At 33.5% G+C, this 21,413-nt stretch overlaps 1 protein-coding gene across 1 annotated transcript in view; it reads left to right on the top strand.

Moving 5' to 3' along the window:
* The window catches only part of CSMD1 (CUB and Sushi multiple domains 1), a 1,105,213-nt gene that overhangs the window by 798,123 nt on the left and 285,677 nt on the right, over positions 1–21,413 (top strand). The window contains exons 11-12 of the mRNA XM_013130058.2: positions 4,391–4,494; positions 11,563–11,675. Of these exons, the coding sequence (XP_012985512.2) occupies positions 4,391–4,494; positions 11,563–11,675 (217 nt within the window). The remainder of the gene's footprint in view (positions 1–4,390; positions 4,495–11,562; positions 11,676–21,413) is intronic.

Genomic DNA, 21,413 nt, shown 5'->3' with positions numbered 1-21,413 from the left:
AAATTTTGCCATATGTATTTTCATCATGCTTACTGTTGCCATGGTCACAGTATTGTCGCATTTCTATAAGGCATTCCTCTGTGTTTATAACTTGTACCTAAAAATAGTGATTATCCTCTGATCACAACAATTTGATATGGTTATTGTTGTAGTTTTTTAAGTTGGTGAAAAGGAAATGTCTGTAGTTTCAAATTTTATCATCCATAAGAGTTGTGAATTAGAGTTACTTATTTTTATTGCTGTTTTTACACAATGATCTATGTCTATATTTCCTCTTCCACAGGATTTTGGGCACAGTCACAGGGACTTTTAAGACTTCAGGGCATATCATTGAAGGACTGGGCTAGGGAAACATCACCTTTTTGTCATTTTAAACCATGACACTTCTGTAGCATGTTCTTTAAGTGAAATAAGTGCTCCAAAATGTAGTTTAAACCTCTGGTTTAAGCATCTGGCTCCTTTCTTCAAGTTTGTTTTTTTTTTTTAATTTATCTGAAAAACTATAGAAATATTTCCATATTTGTGTCTGTATCAATGACTTCTTTCACTTGAAAGTCCCTTTAAGCGTGAGTTGTCTGTAAAAGAAATGACAAGAGTTAAAAACATTTGCATGGTCATCTTACTTTCAGATTTTAAAGCAGCACAAAGAGGATGCAAAACAGAAAAATGCTATTATACTTGAAGCTAATATGTCAGTGATATGAAGCAACCTGCAACAGTTGTAAACAGCTTTCATCAAAAGTCTTTATAATGAACACATTTTCTATTTATGATTTTAAAATTTCAAATTAAGGATCCTCAATTCTTTTTCCTTATTCTTCATACATTTTACTGTATTTTCACTGAGGCATCAAACTGTCTCACTTCATTTTCTGATCTGTATGAGAAGATCCTTCAAAGAGGCTCTACTTCTTATTTCTTTCTTGTTTGTTTTTATAAGATATATTTCTGTTAGCACAGGGGTGCTTCTTTGAAATTGTTCACTTGATCTTATAAATATAAGAGATATTATACTGGTAGCGCTCTTCTAGCATCTTAAAATCTACTGCTTTCGCTTTTTAGTTTGTATTTATTATATTGAACAAATAAATTTCTATCATGTTTAAGAAAGAATAACATAGGTCTTAGTAGTGAAAAGAACATATACACCTAGACATGTTGGAAATGTCGCATTGCCATGTTTCCGCAGAAACTGCTTCTTTCAGGAAGGATGCCCATACAGAAATTTCTGTTAGTACAACTCTGGTGCTGTCTTTCCCCATTACTTGATATAGCAATGCCAGCAGAATTATAAAGTGTGTGAGTGGCTGGGATAAAGGAAAACACTTTAAAGGAAAAAAAATTATGCTAGACAGTTCACTTGCAGAGCTTCTGTATAGGTACCACCTTAGGTGTCTCACATTTTTAAGCTTTTTGTTTTCACAGTCTATTTGTCTAATCGTAAGTAATCATTCTGAATTGCTTATAAGGGAATTTTGTCTAGTTCATTTCATAAAGCAAACAGGATCATTCTTCTGTAAGAAGTATAATCGATCATCCAGAAACAAATATAATAGGTTTGGAAGTAATTTTTGTGTTTCAAGTTTTCCATAATGAAAATTAATTATTTTATTTATTTTGATAAGTTCAGAGTAGGCATATTTAATGTTGATTATCAGATTAGCATTACTGGGGGGGGTTGTAATTTCAAAGCAACATTAAATCTGGAAAAGCATCTTGGCGCTGCTTTTCTTCACTGGTATATAAATCAGTATTATTTAACCACAGACGGATATTTTCTTGTTGATTTTAGTTCAATCCTTATAAATTGTTCCTATGCTATATACATACCTGATCCGTACAAAATGTGTCTTAACACACGGTCTTTTTTCAAAAATAAACCAACAAACAATCCTTCCTCCTGATGATTCCTCTGATGATTCAGAGCCTTATTACAGAGAAACTAATTTTATCTAAGTATACCTGTGTAAGCATTAGTCTCCCAGAGATGTCTGAACTCCCCCCATAGTCATCGGAAAGGACAGTCTGGCCCACATTCATGTGAGGTGTGTCCTGGGTGCCATTTCCTGTTCACGGACTGTAGGAGGAATCATTATTAGAGTGGGTGCTTAATTTTTATATGGTAAAAATCTGGTTTTGTGAACCAAATTAAAGGAATTTATGTTAGATCTCTTCACTCTCAACCACTTGAATGTCTGTGCAACACATTTTTTGTGTTAGCACAGAATAACAGTGTGGAAGTGAAAAGAACAGGATCTTAGTTTAGTAGTGGCTAATATTTCCTCACACAATTTTATTTCCCAAAAAGAAGCTTTTCTTGTGACATTTCCTGTATGCTTAACTAGGTCTTTAAATCTTGCACTGGTGGTTTATATACAATTACTTTTTTTGTAAGTTATTTTATTATTAAACAAGTCAACATTCATATTTGTTTTTAAATTGTAATGTAAAAGAGATTGTGATTCTGAACAAATGAAGCATATTTAAATAATACATTACAGTATTTTCTCATGGAGTATTCTGAGCTTTCCTCCCCACATAAAAGAAAAGCTGCATTAAAAGTCTTATATATGTAGTTATTTTTATTGCCAGAAACAACTATGCCTTTATGCTTCTACATATTTTTCTTGCTTTTCTTTGGTTTTATTAGTTTTGATTTGCTATTGAATTTTTGCATGTTAAACACTGTTATAATCTAGTAATACTAGAAGGTACATCAAGAGCATATGGAAATGTATATCACTTATCTACAGCATATTGTCTGAAATTCTTGTGATTATGGAAATGTAATGTAGATAACACAGTATACTTTATCTCAATATTTGGCAGGTCTGCAAAATATGACGTGAAGGACCTCTATTAGATCATAGTACAAAGCCTCTAACCTGCTGTCAAAAACTATATATATATATTTGTGTTCATCTTTTTTTCATAGCTATTGGTATTCTAAAACCATTTATCTTTTCTTTAAACCTCCTTCTTTTTTACCTTTTAAGGACAGTAAATATTAACTGCACTTTAAAACATACGAGGTGTCTTCGTCCTGGAGTCAATTTTAGTATACTCTTAAACACATAAACATGCAAATAGCAGGGGTATGCTAAGAAAGGCAGAAAGTATGAGGATATGAAAAGCAAGGCATGAATTTATAGCAAGAAGCAATATATTATCTTAGATCAATGTATATTTTATCAAAAACAAGCTTTTATCTGGGTTAGAAACTGGAGCAACACAGTTCCTCATCTGCTCTAGTAGTTTAAATTCCTCCTGAAGTTTGTAGTAGACTTTCCCTTCCAACACAGAGAAATGAAATGTGCTGGCTTTCTTTTTGAATATTGAGAAAGTTTAAACAACTAGCTTAGCTTGCATGCTGCCTTTTTTACAGGGCTAAAATTTGAATGAAATTAATTCTGCCTTGATCACATAGGAATAAGTGAATGGAAACCATTGCTTTTCAGCTGTTGCTGCCAAAATAGTAGCATAATATGGCTGATGTATAAAGACCAAATCTGACACAAATATTGGTTTTGACCACAAAATAGAAAAAAATATTAATTGCATTTTCATTCAATGGCTGAAGTTGTGTGAAAGTCTCCCCAGAGGTATCTGCAAAATTTAGTATAATGGTAAAATGAATAATTTTGTGGATAATCACTGTGACTCTCTCTACTTCTATATCAAATTTTGTGCAGAAATCATGGTTTCAAATTATGAAAAGGTACTGTGTACATATGTGTACATAAATAAAACCTGCAGCTACTTCTCCCCAGTACAGAACTCTAAAAAAAGTGCTTGTTTTAGAAGTGTTCTTTTGTGCTGTCTAAAATTATGGTTTCAGTAAATTAGAGATACTTTTACAAACAATTCTGAGGGATTTTTAAATTTCTGGGTAATTTAGTATTGGCCGTTGATTGAAATCATAGTTTAGTTTTATTAATTTATACAAGGAAATTTTTTTCTTTTGTATTTCTGTGCACCAGCCTCCTCCACCTTCTTATGAATCAATAGTTCATACCTGCCATTTTTTTATTCAATGATGCAACAGACAAGAAGGTTTTAATTTCATTTACTTCTAGTGATATGCTATTTAATTTTGAAATAATTAATATTAAAAAAAGCTATATAAAAAGTTTTCAATAATAAGAATAATTGTGACCAGTTAGAAGTGATTGGCATTTTCAGTATATATGTGGCAAGGACTTCCCTCTTGCTATAAGAAAATACAGAAGTTTTTCCACTTCTGCTTTTTCTATATGTATTTCTCAAATCAAATAAGACTAGCTGAAATCATGAATGAGTGCTTCATAATTTGGGTTGAAAAATAATGTAAGATTAGATCAAATAACCTGTGGATATGTTTTTCTATAACTGACTTATTTAATTTCAATAGGTCATAAAGCTTGCTTTTGAAGAGTTTGAACTGGAAAGAGGCTATGATACTCTTACTGTTGGAGATGCTGGGAAAGTTGGTGATACCAGATCAGTGTTGTATGTGTAAGTACAGAACTTCAATTTTTTTTCCTACGATGTTTTGTTACATGCTTTTTCTGGGTCATGAGATACCTATTTCGCTTTTTAATGTTAATGCATGTGTTTTATTCATATGATGTTAGCTTGAAATTCAAGTACTATTCAAGAAATTGTTCATTACAAAATTCACTCCAGATCATTAATAGCATCACTATAGGCTTTTATATCTAACTAAAAACTGCAGAGAGCTGAGATCAGGCATAGAAATCTGCTGGATAAAGACAGTATTGAACATACTAGATAAAAAGAATCCATCACCATTTTATACTGTGAAGGTCTTCTAATTCACATAAATCATTGAAATGTTTGTTACATAATTGTAACTAATGAGTGCACTTAACACCCACAGAATTTATTTTAAATGAACTAGAATATTTGTGGATGGACAAATCTGAGCACAATAACTTCATTAAACATTTTTGTTTATGAATGTATGATATTCATTAATAGCTACTTTCTGAACTATTATATTAAAGGATGTAGAACACCCCCAGTTTAATTACTGTTAAAAGCTAAGACTGGCAAAGGAATAGATTATTTGCAGGATGTGTGTGTTTCTTGTGTTGCCATAGCAAGTACCTGCTACTGAGTGGATAGAATTCCATGTTCCGAGTCTATTTCCTGAAAAAGAAAACCTTGCAGTTGGGTTGGAACTAAATGATCTTAAGGTCCTTTCCAACCCTTAACAATTCTATGATTCTATGAAAATAAAATAAAAAAAGTCCTGGTTTAAGAGCTTAGACTTTAAGTGAAAGAGAAGAGACATGAACTGGAAATGAGAATTTCAACACCTGTGCTTATTTTTCTTGCATCTTGCATATCAGTTAAATATTGCAAGAAGTTTTATGGGGATGTTAATTTAACTGCTTGTGACCAGTAAAAGGGTTCCTTTTTGTACTAGAATTCATTTTTACTTACAGGGATCCCAAAACATCTTCAAAGTCAAGTTTTTGAACTTAATAAATTTGGTATGCCAGATTGTTCATTCTGTTTTGTAGAATCACAGAATGAATTAATGGTTTTGAGTTCGAAGGGGCCTTAAAGATCATCTAGTTTCAAGCTCCCTGCTATGGGCAAGGATTCCTTCCATGAGACCAGGTTGGTTTCTCAAAGCTCCATCCAACTTGGCCTTGAACACTTTCAAGAATGTTTGTGACATTCTGAGTACTTCAAATATCAAAGTTTGCCTTTTCAAAAGTGCATATCAAATAATTTATCAGATTTTCTTTCTATGTGAAAGAATTAAGCCTTTGGCTATATACTCCTCATTTATTTTCCAGGACTCCTTAAAAAATAAAAAACTAAAATAGTCTTAGCTCATATTAATTCCTATTTTTACTATCTTAAGAAGGCAGGCCCCATAATCATGTCACCTCCTGTAACTATTTTTCACTTCAATAACATTTTGCAAATCTATGTAGCTGATACCCACCTCAGAATTTATCATTGGCATTTCTGGCACTATTACAGGTTTTTCACTAGAGGTGGAGTACTTCTAGCTCTTCCTTCATTATGATTTTTGTATGAGAACAGTAACCGTTTTATCCTTATTACTCTATAGTCCATCATTTGGGATTACAGTACAGTGTTGTCCCTTTCATCTTTACTGTAAATTGTATTTTTGATGAAAATTAGGTCTATTCAATTAAATTTATCTGCCTTTTGGTTGCAGTTGTTTACATATTAGCATTACCCTGAAAATCATCTGAGAAAGTAAATGATAAATAACAAATACAGTGTAAATACAGGAAGGCCCAAGTATGAAGCTACTGCATCAGAATAATTAGTAATGAATTGGAATTTCTATTGTGACACTTCTTTTAGCAGTTACAAACACTGGATTGCATCATGCATTCTGAAATACATTATCTTTAAACTGCATCACAGATATCCTTCATTTCGCTTGTTTTTGAGAAAGATCTTCTGTAGAAAAGTAACTTTTCTTATGAAACATTAGATCCACTTTTAGACTACATTATCATGAGAAAGCTCATAACTAAATGTCATAGTGATTTTTCTTGTCAAAATTTTCTGTCAATTGGTTTTAGTAACTTCTGTCACATTTAATGAGGTTTCAGCAGCAACTCAGTTTTTTTATTGTGGGAATGAGGAAGCTCATAGCAAAGACTTTTCTGACTAGATCTAATTTATTAATTTCTCAGGATCTCTTAAGAAATAATACAGCTCCTATGCTAAGCAAGTTTCTGTTGGCAGCTTAAATGCCAATTTCTGCAGAAATTCTACTAAATACCACAATAGAAATACATGCATTTGATTCTAAAACTGCATAGCTTTTGCAATTTAGTTTGAATTAAATATGCAAAAATATAAATTTCTAAATGCAAACCTAATTTCTAAGTGATTTGAACCATTTCTTTACATATAAAAATTTAATTTCTGACATACAAGCCTCAGTGCCATGCAAAATTTTCCACCTTTCAGGATCTAAGAGCCCTCAAGGTAGTTAGCAGCTATTTCTGGGTGCTTTATTGTAAACTTAGTACTCAAATTTTACAATGAGCTTACTTTTGCCACAAAGTTTGTAAGAAGTCAAACATCCAAGGAACGTTGGAAACTGGCTAGAGGTAGGTCAGTAAACAGGGGACTTTTAAGTGTTTGATGGGAGCAAGATTGAGGGGAATAAGTAGGGTTAGTGATTAAAAAGAAAAATAGTATAAAACTATCTAACTCAAATTTAGATTTTGGAAAAGATTGGAAAAATAATTAGAGAAAGCATTTTATGTTCATGAAAATAGCAATGAAATGGTACAAAACCCAATACAATGCAAAGCAAATTATTTCAAATCAATTGAATGCATTTCTGGGAGAGTGTAGTTGGCATTTTGGGTAGGGATATGGGTTTGTTGCTTTTTGGAGGTTTTGGGTTGTTTTTTTTTTAGTTTATTAAAGCAGTCGAATGCTAGTATTTATAGTAGACTTTTTAAAAATCCTATCACCAACAGCTTAAGTAAAGGGGCTACATGCACATATTTTACATTTTCTTATTCCAATTTTTTCCTCTGTAGGCCTTACTTGTTGAAAATTTAGCAGTATAATTTTATGGGCTATTCATGCCAGGATGGTAGTTCCAGAAATACAGCAAATACAACTCACTGAAAAACAACCTATGTATGTTTAGGCTATAAAGTTTTGACTGCAGTTATTTCTCATAATTAACAAAGTTTGGCCAGAAGCCAGTGACTAGCCTTTAAAAACAATTCACTAGAGATAATCATGTATGAGGTAAAGATTATCAGTCAGAACATCTTCTGCATTGCCCAATTTCGTGTTCTTAAATTCCTGTAAATTAAAATAACACTTTCCTTTAGAAAATTTGCTTTGCCTTCAAATGTGCTCTGCTTTATATTTTTGTTGAAGCAGTTACTTTAAAATGCAATTTCCTTTTTCAAAATTATTTCCTTAAAATATGAATCTTAACTTTTCTTATATAAAAAGAAAAAAACAACTTGAAGGTTTGGTTTTTTTTTCCCCCTGATTCAAAGAAGAAAGCATAACTTAGTGGTTCAAATCTAGCTGTTTGTGTCAGGTTTTTCAGTACACGAGTGACTGTCCATGACAGAGAAATACTTTTATCAACTCTTACCCATTTCTTCTCAGGAAATAAAACTGACTGGGGGCTTGAAAAGCAACCTACCCTTCTGTAACTGGTAAAAAAAGAGCAGGCTACTTTTTTATCTATCTAGCTATCTATCTAGCTCTCTATCTATCTCAAACATTATTGAATCTGACTTCCTAATATAATTTTCCATTTCACATTATTTAAAAGTTTTTTCCTTCTGAACGCTTTAGAAGTTCTAAAATTTAGGAAAGTATGTTTTTGTGTTTGTTTTTTTAGTATTGTGTTATTTAGTACTGTGTTGTTTAATACTTTCTCCCCTTATTAGCTAGGTAGTAGACATTATTAATATTAAAAGAAAAATACGAAGCCAAGTAAAATTAGGGATTTTTAGTAGTGTTACTGCTTATCACAGCTTTAACAGTCAAAACTTAAGAGCTTTAGTCTGTGATATGGTTGCAATTAACCACACTAATTGCATAGTGACTTATCTTTGAAGGACCGAACAATACTGTAAAACTGCTTCTTTAAAAGGAGAAGAAAAAAATGAACAAAAAATGAAAATGGATTTGCTTCAAAGAAGGAAAATATGTTCACAGATTGAAAACTCAATAAGTGTTTATGATTGAATTTTAAAATAAATTTTTGTTTCATACAGTAGTTTATTGTCACAAAGACAGGTATATTGGCTTTTGAATTCTGTGCTTCATTCAGCTTATGTTATTGTTCTGATGCTTCCAAGGCACATTTATTTAAAATATTCTGCACACTAAAAGACCAAAAAAAAATATTGAAAGTATTCAAAACTTTTTCACATTTGTGTGCAGTATTTGTCATTTAAAATATTAATTTCTATTTGAATTGGAACATTATCAAGTAGTTAACTTTTATGGGAAATAGGTAGTGTAACAGAGATATTTTAATATATACATACATATATATATATGAAACATGCATAACTACATTCTTTTTTATGAAGTCATAAGAGGAAAGAAGCATAAAGAAGACAGATGTATTTGAAAAGCTTATTTCAGAATTGAATTTTACTTTCATTTGGTTGGTATACAAATATCGATACATAGATATTTGTATACAAAGAATCACATACTACCCATAAAGACTTGTGATTTTAGAGTTCATCTTGTCTATGTTCAGAAATCATCAATATAGGTCTCATACATTAATCAGATTACTGAGTATAAACAGAGCCATTTAAACACTTGTTACTTGGTTAGGCAGTAAGTTTACACTTCTAAATAGCCATTGAGAAATTCTTGCAGGAAACCACAGGTTTCATTTGCCTTCCAATAAATCCATTATTGTCAAGAGACATCAGTGAATTTTTCATCATTGCTAAAAACCCTTAATATTTTGTTTATAGTAAAGTGTGGAATACAGTGTGTGGCTTAACAGTTATGCCCTGGTGTTTTGTTTAAGTGTTTTAACCAGAAAGAGAGGTCAGAAATTAATGGTCATTGCTGTGGTTTCAGAAGGTGATCCCCAGAATATATTTGTACTCTTCTGCTTTTCTTTCATTATATATCTGTTTCTGCAGGCATCTCCTTAACTACTTTTGTTTATGTAACTCTCATTCTGATGAGGTATCTTCCTTTTATAGACTGCCTATATTATTTGTTTAAATTACTTTCATGACTTTATCAATGATTACCATTATAACAGCAAGAGTATATTAATTATTCTGGCTATAACCTAGCATCTTTTTGAACCTGTACAGTTCCTAATTAGCTTGGGAAGCAACTCAAATTTTCATACTAAGGAGCTGCTTTATGTTCATTCTTACTATTAACACGGGCCAAGCTAAACAGCTTAGCTGTATATCTCTGTGTCTTGTCAATGTTCTTACTTATCCAAGCTAAGATTCATTTATGTGTTTGCTTATGCTGAGCTATAACAGGTTAAATACTGTCAACTACTTGCTGTCAAATGGTAAACAAAAGTCTTCCAGACCATATGAGAGCACACTTAACCATTACAGCAACAGTTTGAGGTGGACTGGTAGTAGTAGTTAGCAAGACCCTGGTCCATTTGACTCAGATGGGATTTTTATTTTTTTTTTTAATATATTATTTCCAGTATACCAGGGTAAGAAACAAAAATATTGTAGATAGGAGATGTACAGCTTGTTGCTCATAATCTTGATGGGTAAGGTTTTAGATGCAAGACAGAGAGGATTTCCTGTAACTTGCCTCATGATTTCTCAGTTCTCCCCTTGTTTCTGTTCAGCCTCTCCTTTTATTATGTCATTGCATTTTAGTTGTAGCAGTATTAACATTGGGTTGATTATATTTAAATAATATGTTTATAGAAGAGTCCAAATACTTGTTTCTGGTTTCTTTATAGCTTCTTTCTTGAGAAATTCTGCTCAGGCACATGTTATCTCAGTTTGGTATGATATTTGTATTACGTATCTTACATTTATTTGTTTATCTTAGTTAAGGCTGAGAGTTCAAAGACAGACAAAGAATCTAGTATGTGACCAATCTGAACAAAGTAAAGTCTACATAAATGAGAGAGTCACGAGTTTCTCCTTACATCAGTTACAGCACCTGTAGCTTCCAGCCCCAAAGTTTCTGATGTGTGGCGCTCTACATGGATTTCAAGGCTGATGTCCTTTTCTAGTGATATGTTTTCTTTTTGTGTCTGGTAACAGCAGAGATATATTCTGCAGCCACTTTTTATGTGCAGATTTCCCCACAGTTCAAAAGACTACATAGCTATCACCAAGCTCTGAACAGTTGTTCAGATACTGTGCTGGAACTTGATTACATGGTAGGCATTTTTCACCATTAAGAAGTAATCTACAAAGATTGTCTTCCTTTTTTTTTTTTTTTAATCATTTGTAACATGCATCTTTTCTCATGAGTATAACAGAATCACAGCTGTACAAAGGTTGCCATGAGGTTCTAAGGTTGTATAGTGGGATTCACCAGCTTGCCTTACAAGTGTTATGTCAAAATGTAGTTATCACACATTACTGTATGTGAAAAAGCAGTTTCCCCTTTAGAGATAATTGTGGGTTATTTTAATGGAGTAAATGAGGTTCTTCTAGGAAGTTCTAGGAAGTTCTTCTGGACATATGTGCTTTACTTTCAAAAAGCATGTCAAAAAAAGCAGTACTAACTGTTTAATTCATACAGTCCTTCATATGTCATATAGCTTAATTTCTTAAGGAAAGCTTTGGGTGTGAACAGCTTTATTAAAAGTATTTAAAAATTAAATTGAATTCTGTAATTCAACATACATTTTTCTAAGTCTTCACATTGTTCTAATCCATGTAGAGTTGTTAATTTTATTAAAAAGCAGCTGATGGAACACTAGGGTAATATACTGTAAATATGCCTAAATATTAAGTTTAAAAGGGCGTTGTTTTTTTTGGTTCCAGTAGTAGTAATTTATGCCTCTGCAAATGACTTTGCAATTTATCCTACATACAGACTCACTGGATCTAGTGTTCCTGATCTTATTGTGAGCATGAGCAACCAGATGTGGCTTCATTTACAATCTGATGACAGCATTGGCTCACCAGGATTCAAAGCTGTTTATCAAGGTATGAACTCAATTAACTGTTATAAACACATATTGTAAGTTCATTCATTACATCCCAACAAATTTAATTCGAATAGGCATTTAGCCCTTTCACAGATTTTGAGTTCTGGTAACATCTCTATTGTTAATTAGCGGTTAATTAAAAAGAAACTGAGGTAAAAATGAAAGTTACTGTTCTAATGTGTTCTGCTTGAAGGTCAATACAAACTACAAATCTGTATCATATTTGAAAAATTGGAAATGTTACATTCTGCTAACCTGTGTAATTGCTTATATTGGATGTTATTTGAAAATTACAGTTAGTTTTCTCAAACTTTATTAGGGTAATTATAAAATTTATTTTCAAGCCTCTCCAAGAATCTTCACAGAACTAACTCAAAATTAGTACATAAGAAAACCAGCAGAACAGATATATTGTATATGATTGTGGAAATCTAACCCCCCCAGAAGTGACCTAAATTACATTAGCCTTATTTGTGTTGCTTCTGCTTCATAGAGATGAGAACCTTGTCAGCATAAGCATCTTTTAATGTCACTTGATTGTGAGCTTCAGTTTAATACTTTCTGAAGCTGTTTCATTCTAGTAAAAAATGCTGATACCTGTTATTTTTTATGTATGTATTGATATTTTCCATTTTAATAGGTTACATAGACCTGCAGCTAGAAAGAGCGCTTGCTTATTAATATATGCTTATTAACATATGGTATCACTAATGTTAATTAGTTCACCTTAAGGATAAAGACAAGAATAATTAATACTATTGTAATGAGTTTCTTATGGGCATATACAGTGGAAATGATTTGATAGTAATTTTGACAATATTACTTTCATATAAAAAATGCTGCAAAACATTCAGAGACTGTTCAGTAACTGAAAGTAATTGAATTAAAAGAGTGGATGTTTGCCCTAAATGTTTTCCCTAAACTGAAGCATCCTATGTAAATGTTTGATTTCACCTGTAGTTACCTTGCTGTTTCAACACCAAAACAGACAAAATAGTGAAAAGTTATGTGGATGTTAGCTTCAAGTTTATTAAACTATACATTTATATACATTGACAGGCTTGCCTATGCAGATTTTTATAATTGATGTCTGTTGGCATATTGTGAACGCTAATGATGAAAGGAACAAGAAGGGGAAATGCTTCCCAGTGGTCAGCCAGGAAATCCAGTTTCGGTTCTCCACACCAGTAGCCTTCTACAGGTGGTTTCTCCATTGCAGCAGATGGTGGTGATTAGGGTTACATTTTCACCATAATTTTTGCCTATACTTTTCTTTGGGATTCACTCAAATTCACCATTGATTATTCCCACTCATGGTATTGGTCGGAGTATGCAAATTAGGTCAAGTGTTCTATACTCATATGTTGTTAAGTTTCTGTGTACACAAATTGTTTGATAATATTTACTGAGTAAATTACTGTTACCTATTTTTATGTACCATGCTTTGGTTTTCTTTAACGTGAACTGAAATCTACAAAACCAGAAGTAAGGAGAGGGGAAGAAAGATGTGATTATCATGAGGGTGGCAGTCAGTTCCCATGAGAATCCTCCATGGTAAACACTACTGGGATTTGCAGGTTCGTGGCAGTGAGATTATCAGAACAACAAATAAAAAGTACCATCGCAGAGGCTTCTTAAACATTAAAACAGTTGTTTAAGTGAGATGTTATGGTGCTGTGACTAAAAAGCAGATGCAGACCCATAGAATTACTATGGCTGAGACTTTAAGGCATTTTAAAGCAACGTACAGCACATTCAGCCTGTACAGTTACACAGCTCAAGTATGTTGTAATGCCTGAGGGCAAAGACATATTCTCTTATCTAAATTAATCCCACCCCTTCTCACACCTTCTTTCAAGGTCCCATCTTTTTTACTTGCATCATTTCTAGGGACCGTGTTTATTAAGGTAATAATCCATTTGTGAATTACATAAAGTAGAAATAGTAAATATATAGTAGAAGTGTATTGGCTGAAGTTACGTGTCTGGCACATCATTTTCTCCTCAGTCCACAATTACAAAATTTATGTTGTCTTATGTCTATGGAAAAGTTAAAAAAAAAATTAAATCTCTCCCCTAATATATTTTTCTGCCATAATTTTTCTTTCTAAAGACATCTTCTTTCATTTCTGTATTTGTCTAACTTACTTCTTACTTCTTGGGACTTCCTGAAAGCACCCAAAGTAGACACTGAAATTAGCATTAGTAGTGGCATTTCATGTAGGAAGCATATTGTTACCATTTGGTGGTTGGATTCTGGCTTTCAGTTTGGTTTTATAGCCAACTCTTGGTCAGTCTGTGGTTTTGTAATGTTGGAAATTAATTTCAGAATTGTGAAATGCTTACAATCTCAGAAGTGTTAGTGAATGTCTTAATATGAAGGTGAGCTATAACTTTTGTCTGTTTTATCTCAATGTTCTTGTTAATTTTATTAGAAATGTTTCATCTTTTTTACTGTTGACAAAACTTTTATCCATTTGCTGTCTCAGCATATCTCCTGCTTTAGGCCAAGTGTAAAATCTTAAAGCTCTATCATGTCAGAAGATAATGATTCTGCTTCCCCTTTGTCTAACAGTCAAAGAACCTGTCAGAAACTAGAATCTCATTTTAATGATAATTAAAGTTCATGGATTGCAACATGTGACCTCAAAGACACTGTCTTTGTGATTGCAGTCTGAGTTTTGCTCAGAATTGGAAAATGACTCCTCAACCTCTTGGGCAGTATTTTACAATTGACTGACTAAATCTTTACTTTGTATCTATTATAGTAGAAGCAACTTTTATATTAATCTTTTCAAAGTGTCAAAGACTGATTTCAGTTTACAGAAAATTGTTCCTTTAGCTGAGTTTTTTCCTACTTTAATTATGAAATAGCAAAGCATTTTGATAATGCAATTTTCTGGTCCTATTTTAATATGTTCACCTAAAAATGCCATGAAATGATGCCTGCAAATGAACTGATACTCATCACAGATTTTGTATGAGAGTAGTAAGTTTAATCCTGTTCACAGTTTACCTTAAGGATTAAGGGTGGAACAGTTTTTTTCCATATTCTTCTGCCTCTTGTTTGGCTAACCTTCAGAAACATCCTAATGTCAGAAATATGTAGTGCTATCTATAGTCTTATTACTAAAATGTCTTAATTTTGAATCAAGTTGATACTTTTCTTAAAAAGCTATTCTTTAGGGTGTATCTAAAAGTCCTTAGTTTTCTGTTATATATCCCCAGATATCTTATCAGAACAGTTTAATACATTTCTGGAAGTCTTCTCTGAAAGCAGCTACAGTTTTTGTAAAAAGACCAGAAATTTAAATTGTTCTGTCTGTGAAGCAATTGTTATATTGTAATACTACACTTACGTACATGAAAGAATCTGTGCTGAAATCCTCTTTGCATCATAATCTATAACCATTTTCCTTATGGAAGCCAGCATGACCAGGTGTCATGCCACACATCATCGTTAACTAAAGAGAAGGAAAGCCAAATATGCTATATACATGGTTATTTTTGCTAAATTGAATGATGTCTTCTGCCAAAACCACAAAGAAATTGGTGACACTACATATTTCATAGCTGAGATTTTATGATAAAAAACCTCTTAACTTTTCTTAGTGAATACTTGTGTGTGTAGCTACCTGGGTAGAGAGGACTGTGTTAAGCATAAAATTTTCAACCAAAACAAATAAGGAGGAAATGTGTTCAGAGTGAAAAAATAGCAAATTTTGTCTGTCATTAAGACAGTTTTCAGAATTTCAGCAACAGACGTGTTTAGAAAGTAGAGGAATTAAAAGGCTAGACTGTAAATTCTAGTTATGTCCCTAATATTTTTTCTTTTACTTGGGTATTTAGTAAGATTGTGAAAGACTTCTATGTGTTTATTGATACAAAGAACATATCTAAAATCCTCATATGTCATCTCCTGGATGTATGGTAATTTTTTTAAAGATTGTTGCCAGTCTCCGTTGTTGAAGTCACTTTAGTCTGGTAAGTGCTAAGTATACTTTACAGCAGAAACTGTTATTTTCTGAGCACTCTGATTAGATTGGTGTAGGTTCACACAAGTACTTATTTTAAATGAGTAAACTATTTATCAAAAAACTTTTTTTTTAAAGTTCTTAACTTAAATTCCATTCCTAACATGCAATGACTCTAAAACCTGACTTATATATACATGTATATTGCTGTATGTATAAAGAACAACATGACCCATATACTTTAATGTAATATGCATAAAGTGTAATCTAAGGATGAGAACAATACTAATATCAGCATACCACTATTTTGAGGTCATAGATTAATCTTGTAACAGATAAATTACTTTTCTACCGATGATATTTTTATAAGGCAGCTTTTCTTGCAGTTTGTTGCTGGTCACGGTTTGAAGCAGGGATTTTTTTTTTTTTTTTTAGATATAGTAGGTAAAGATTTTTTCATTGAAGTTATTTTTTAATTGTGCCATTTTTTATTATTATCATTAGTTTTCCTCTTGGGCTGCATTTCTGCATTTTGTTTGTGTTTTGATGGCAAGTGAAGACCACTCATGCCCCAGATTGCCCAGCAACTTGTGATCCTATGTATTTAGGCCGATTTAAATAAAGAGATTTGGTTTATGCCATATCTTAATATAGGTCCAAGCATATATTTACCCATTGCATGGATGAGCTAGACGTAGCCATTGCCATGCATATCCAGGTCAGGATAATGTAATATGGTAATATGACATTATGCCTTGTAACAGCAGCAAACAGCAAGGTCAGGTCAAGAACTTGGTGCTGGACACCTTCCTGCTAGAGCCTGAAATTGTAGCTAAAAAAAAGAAATTATAAGGTGAATACTGTTTCTGAGTTTGCCTTATTTCACTCATGTAATGGATGTACTGCATCTACAAATGGGTGTATTGCATCTACAAATAGGTGCTTTATGGCTGTGAAGGTTGAAGGAGGGTTGTGCAGCCAGCTGCATCAGCTGTACCACACTGACATAGAAGCAGATGACAGTCAGCTTTAACTTTTGGGTGTGAATGTTTTAGAATTTTATTTAAGCTTGAGATTATTCTCCATTCAAGCCTGTAAACCTGTCAGTCTGATAAAAATATTTTACTCTTTTGACTTCCAGATTTCTTGATAATCAGTATAACATTTGGTTCATAACCTGTTTTGAGCTCACCTTTTTATTTCTGCCTTTTCGTGGTTATATAAACTAATGAAGTTATTTCACTAGCCTTAATTCATAACTGTATTAGAAAAGAAATCTGGTGACTCAGTGACATAATCCTGAGCATTTTATGTAATTTGAAGTTATTAGGAATTCTTGGAGACATCAGGAAGTATATCAGCCTCTGCAAGCATCTGAAAATGTCACGTTTACAACCTTAATCTGTATTGATCCTCAACTGAACACTAAAGATTTAAGCTCTTCGTTATGATGATGTTTTGAAGAAGATACTTCTTTCCTCCTGAGGCTAGTAGGAAAATACTCTCAAAACATTTCAGTTGCTCAGAGAAATGTCAGTTGTCTTTTTGCATACAGCTATAGTACTTAGTAAAACTTGAATTGGTGCAGATTTTACAAACACACAACTTGCTTATAAATGTCATTGCACTATCAATATTGATATATTTTGTTACTGCTTGGAGATTTGCTGAAAAAAATTAACGGAATTATGCTTTTTTAGGACTCTCACTATTAGACGTGCATTCAGAGAAATCATTATATACAGTGTAATGCTTGGAAAGAACACAATTCATGATTAATGCAAGAAAAACTGTGAGCTTCCTGTTTTGCTCTAAGCTTTCATCTCCCTTTCATCTATTGCATGTATATTGTTTCCTTTTTATATTTTGTTCCTATGTATTATAGTTCAGACATTCTTCAAGTGTGTGAGTTTGGAGGACAGGCCATAAATACATTTCATATTCTATGCGAATATTTTCATATGGTAAAGCTATTTGGTTCTTTTGAGAACTGTCAAGAGAGTTTCACCATAATAGAGTATGAATGCATCTGTAGTGCCATACAATGCAGCTTAGTTCTGTAGATGGGCAAATGTCAGTCAGTTAATTTACAGCACAACATATTATCAATTCTTTTCAGATAAGGAAGCTTTCCTATATTGTTATCTGTCCTTTTAGAGTATATTGTTCAGGTATGTCTACAGCAGGCGTTTCTAAGTGTCATCATCCTTGAGTTTTCTTTCAAAGAATAAGTAATGCCATCAGCTGGTGACTAATAGAATGAAAAGAGGCATGCTAAGTTACTGATAGTTACAGCAACAGTTTCAAAGTACTTTTTAATAGTGGGGAGTATCTTTGCCCTAGTGTCATATAACAGTTGGGGTGGCAGACAGAACCCACTTTCCATCTGGAAAACAGGAATGGACTTCAGGAGCACAACATCATGATGATGTGCTTTAATTGGCTGAGTGTATTGTATATTTATATATTAGGAGGCTGTAGTGGGTAAGACCAAATTTCCATCTGTGCCACTATCATTTATAAAGTGACGACAAACAGCAAGGATTTAAGTGAAGAGTATGATGAGGAGTAAGCATGCAATGCACATAACTTCTCCCTCCTAAATTAGCAAAATCAGAAAGCTAGAAAGTCCAGAGTACAGGTTTGTTAAGTAAGTGCCTTTTATGCCTTTTAATTTTTATATTAATTGTGTATCTCTGTTTCTTATGTTCAGTTTTCATAAGATTTAGTTTCCGTGTTCAACCAGGTTTTGATATCATTATGTTCAGTTATGCTCCACAAATACACAATTAATGTCTGTTACTCATCTCAATAAGTATGATTAACATATAGCTGTTCAGTTTTAGTATTTAAGGAGTGTGTTAGCCTCATTCACTGTAAACTTGAAGGTAATGTGTTCGTTTATGCTAATAATCTTTAATATGCTGGCAAAGAACACATATGTTAAAAACAGTCTGTTTACAGAACAGATACCTATGTACATTTTCTGATTTAATTTGGGAATATGTTTATAAATATGCTTTACTATTTAAACTTCAGAATTTAAAAAGTGAAAAATAAATCTAAGCACTCCCAATGTTTAAAACTTGGTTAGGTAGGGCATACATTCATTCCTAGTTATATGACATGACTGGGGTGCCCTCTCCTTTCCCCTTCACACTGCAGTTGTGTCTCAGTAATTAAGCATAGGTGCATTGTTATCATTTCAGCAATTGACTTAAAACATATTAGACTGAAACCCTTTTTTTTTTGCCTCTTTGTGTATGGAGGTGCTCCAGTCCCCTGATCATCCTCGTGGCCCTCCTTTGCACTTTTTCCGACAGTTCCATGTCCTTTTTATGTTGAGGACACCAGAACTGCACACAATACTCCAGTTGAGCTCTCATGAGAGCAGAGTAGAGGGGCAAGATCACCTCCTTCGACCTGTTGGTCACGCTCCTCTTGATGCAGCCCAGGATACGCTTGGTTTTCTGTGCTGTGAGTGCACACTGAAGCAGGCTCATGTTAAGTTTCTCATTGACCACCTGTCATGGTTTGAGCATGTTTTGAGGGTGTTTTTGTTCAAGGTTTTTTTCCAGCCAGGTGGAGGAGGGGAGTCCGGAAGGAAGGAGAGACAGGACACCTGACCCAGGCTAGGCAATGAGATATTCCATACCATAGCACGTGATGCCCAGGATGCATACTGGGAAAGAGAAAAGCTGGAGTAGAGCTCTAGAGAAAAATGGAGGAGGGAGCACGCGGTGCTCGGCCATGCAGGGTGGAGTGAGTTATGGGTCGGTGGCTGGTGGGGTGTTGTATTCTTTTCACTTGTTGTTTGCTGTATCATTATTATTTGTAGTAGTAAATGGTGGTAGTGATTTTGTGTTATGCCTTAGCAATTAAACCGTTCTTATCTCAATCCGTGGGGGCTACATTCTTTGGTTTTTCCTTCCTAACTCTCCGGGAGTTGGGGGACTTGGTTTAAACCACGACACCACCACTCCCAAGTCCTTCTCCACAGGGCTGCTCTGAATCTCTTCTCTGCCTAACCTGTAGCTGTGCCTGGGATTGTTCTGACCCAGGTGTAGGATCTTGCACTAGGCATGGTTATATTTCATAAGGTTGGCATCAGCCCACCTCACAAGTGTGTCAGGGTCCCTCTGGATGACATTCCTTCCCTCCAGTGTATCAACCGAACCACATAGCTTGGTGTCCTCAGCAAACTTGCTGAGGATGCACTCAATCCAACTGTCTATGTCACCAACAAAGATGTTGAACAAGACCGGTCCCGCCACTGATCCCTGAGGAACACCAATCGCTGAGGGACAGCACTCCCCGAGGGACACCACAGGGAGTCCCCTGTTCTTACTGTTTTAGCTCAGCCACTCAAGATCATTATTCGAGTCAAACTTCTTTGGGAAGTAGTTTCACATCATAATTAAGTACATATCATGTAGAAAACAGCTCATCCATTTTTATTTTATTATAGGAAAGAAAAAATGCTATTCATCTTTCCATCCAGGTCAATTATTCAGTATGTTTGACTATAACATAAATATTATTTCCAGATCCTTGTTAAACTTTAATTAAAGGTTTACCATGGCCATATTTTTAAAAAGCATTAGTAACATTTGATGGTATTTCTTAAATACTGAATAACAACAAAATTTTAAGAATAAAATTGGCATTTTCTAATAAGATTCTAACAAGATATGTATGAGAATTAAGTGTAAGCATTAGCTGAGTTGGAAGGAGGGTATATGGTTTTTACTTCTGTCAGCTGTTTCTTCGTACTTTGATCCTTCCACTTTAAAATAAACGAAAACCAAACCAACAACAAGAACAAGAAAACCAACCAACCAACCAACCCTGTCAACCCGCCAAACAAAGAAAAACAACAAACAAACCTCATAAAACAACAAAAAAAGGAAACTGCATAGAATTGAATCTGTGTTTTTGAACCATGAATCCCAGTCTTTGTTTCTTAGCAGGTGCAGCTCAGTTGAAAATGTGATAGAAGAACTCAATCATTTTAAGTAAATGGAAACTTGCAATAGTTTTTTTACCAGTTAAAGTTTTCTCCCTTTGTTGTCTTTTGGGACATATTTTTAATACAGAAAATGCCACAGTGTACTCACTATGATATTAGCTCTTCTAAGCCAAAATAATTCTAGTTTACCAGTTTCTCTTATATAAGAAAGTGGTGAAATATGCAGAATGTCTTGTTAAAATCCACAACTGATTTATTTGCATTCTTAAACATTCTTCATCATTTGCAAACTTTCTGCAAACAGTAGTCTGAAAGGAAGATGCATCACAGCTAGACAACACCATGTAGGATGTTTTGGGGGTTGGTTGTTTGGGTTTTTTTTTTTGAGCAATACTATGAAAAATTTTCTTTTTGTGACAGTTTTTTTTTATTATTTCTTCAGCCTTTTGATGCATTACACCTGCACCCTGTTTATAAAAATCAAACATTTGATTTTAAATGAGTGATAAGTCAGCCTTTCATATTGCTTCCCCAATGATGCCACTTAGTTTAAATTTTATTTTCCTGTCTATGTTGCTTTAAGTAACCATCCTTTCTCTAGCAGTAATGAAAGAATTGTTTAAATGGTGTGATGACTGATATGTCTTGGACTGTATGTGTACAGTAAGAGTCCAGCTATTAACCTACCACTACCAAGTCCACAAATTCTAACATTGATGTTTTCTTAACTATATATTTCTAAAAGGTGTGAGTGAGCTGTTAGAAGTGTTATCACTGAAGTCAATAAACTCTAG

Source organism: Melopsittacus undulatus, chromosome 3 (genome assembly GCF_012275295.1).
Source record: "Melopsittacus undulatus isolate bMelUnd1 chromosome 3, bMelUnd1.mat.Z, whole genome shotgun sequence".
Lineage (NCBI taxonomy): Eukaryota > Metazoa > Chordata > Aves > Psittaciformes > Psittaculidae > Melopsittacus > Melopsittacus undulatus.
The sequence above is the reverse complement of the archived record's forward strand: the minus strand, read 5'-3'. Positions and strand labels throughout refer to the sequence as shown.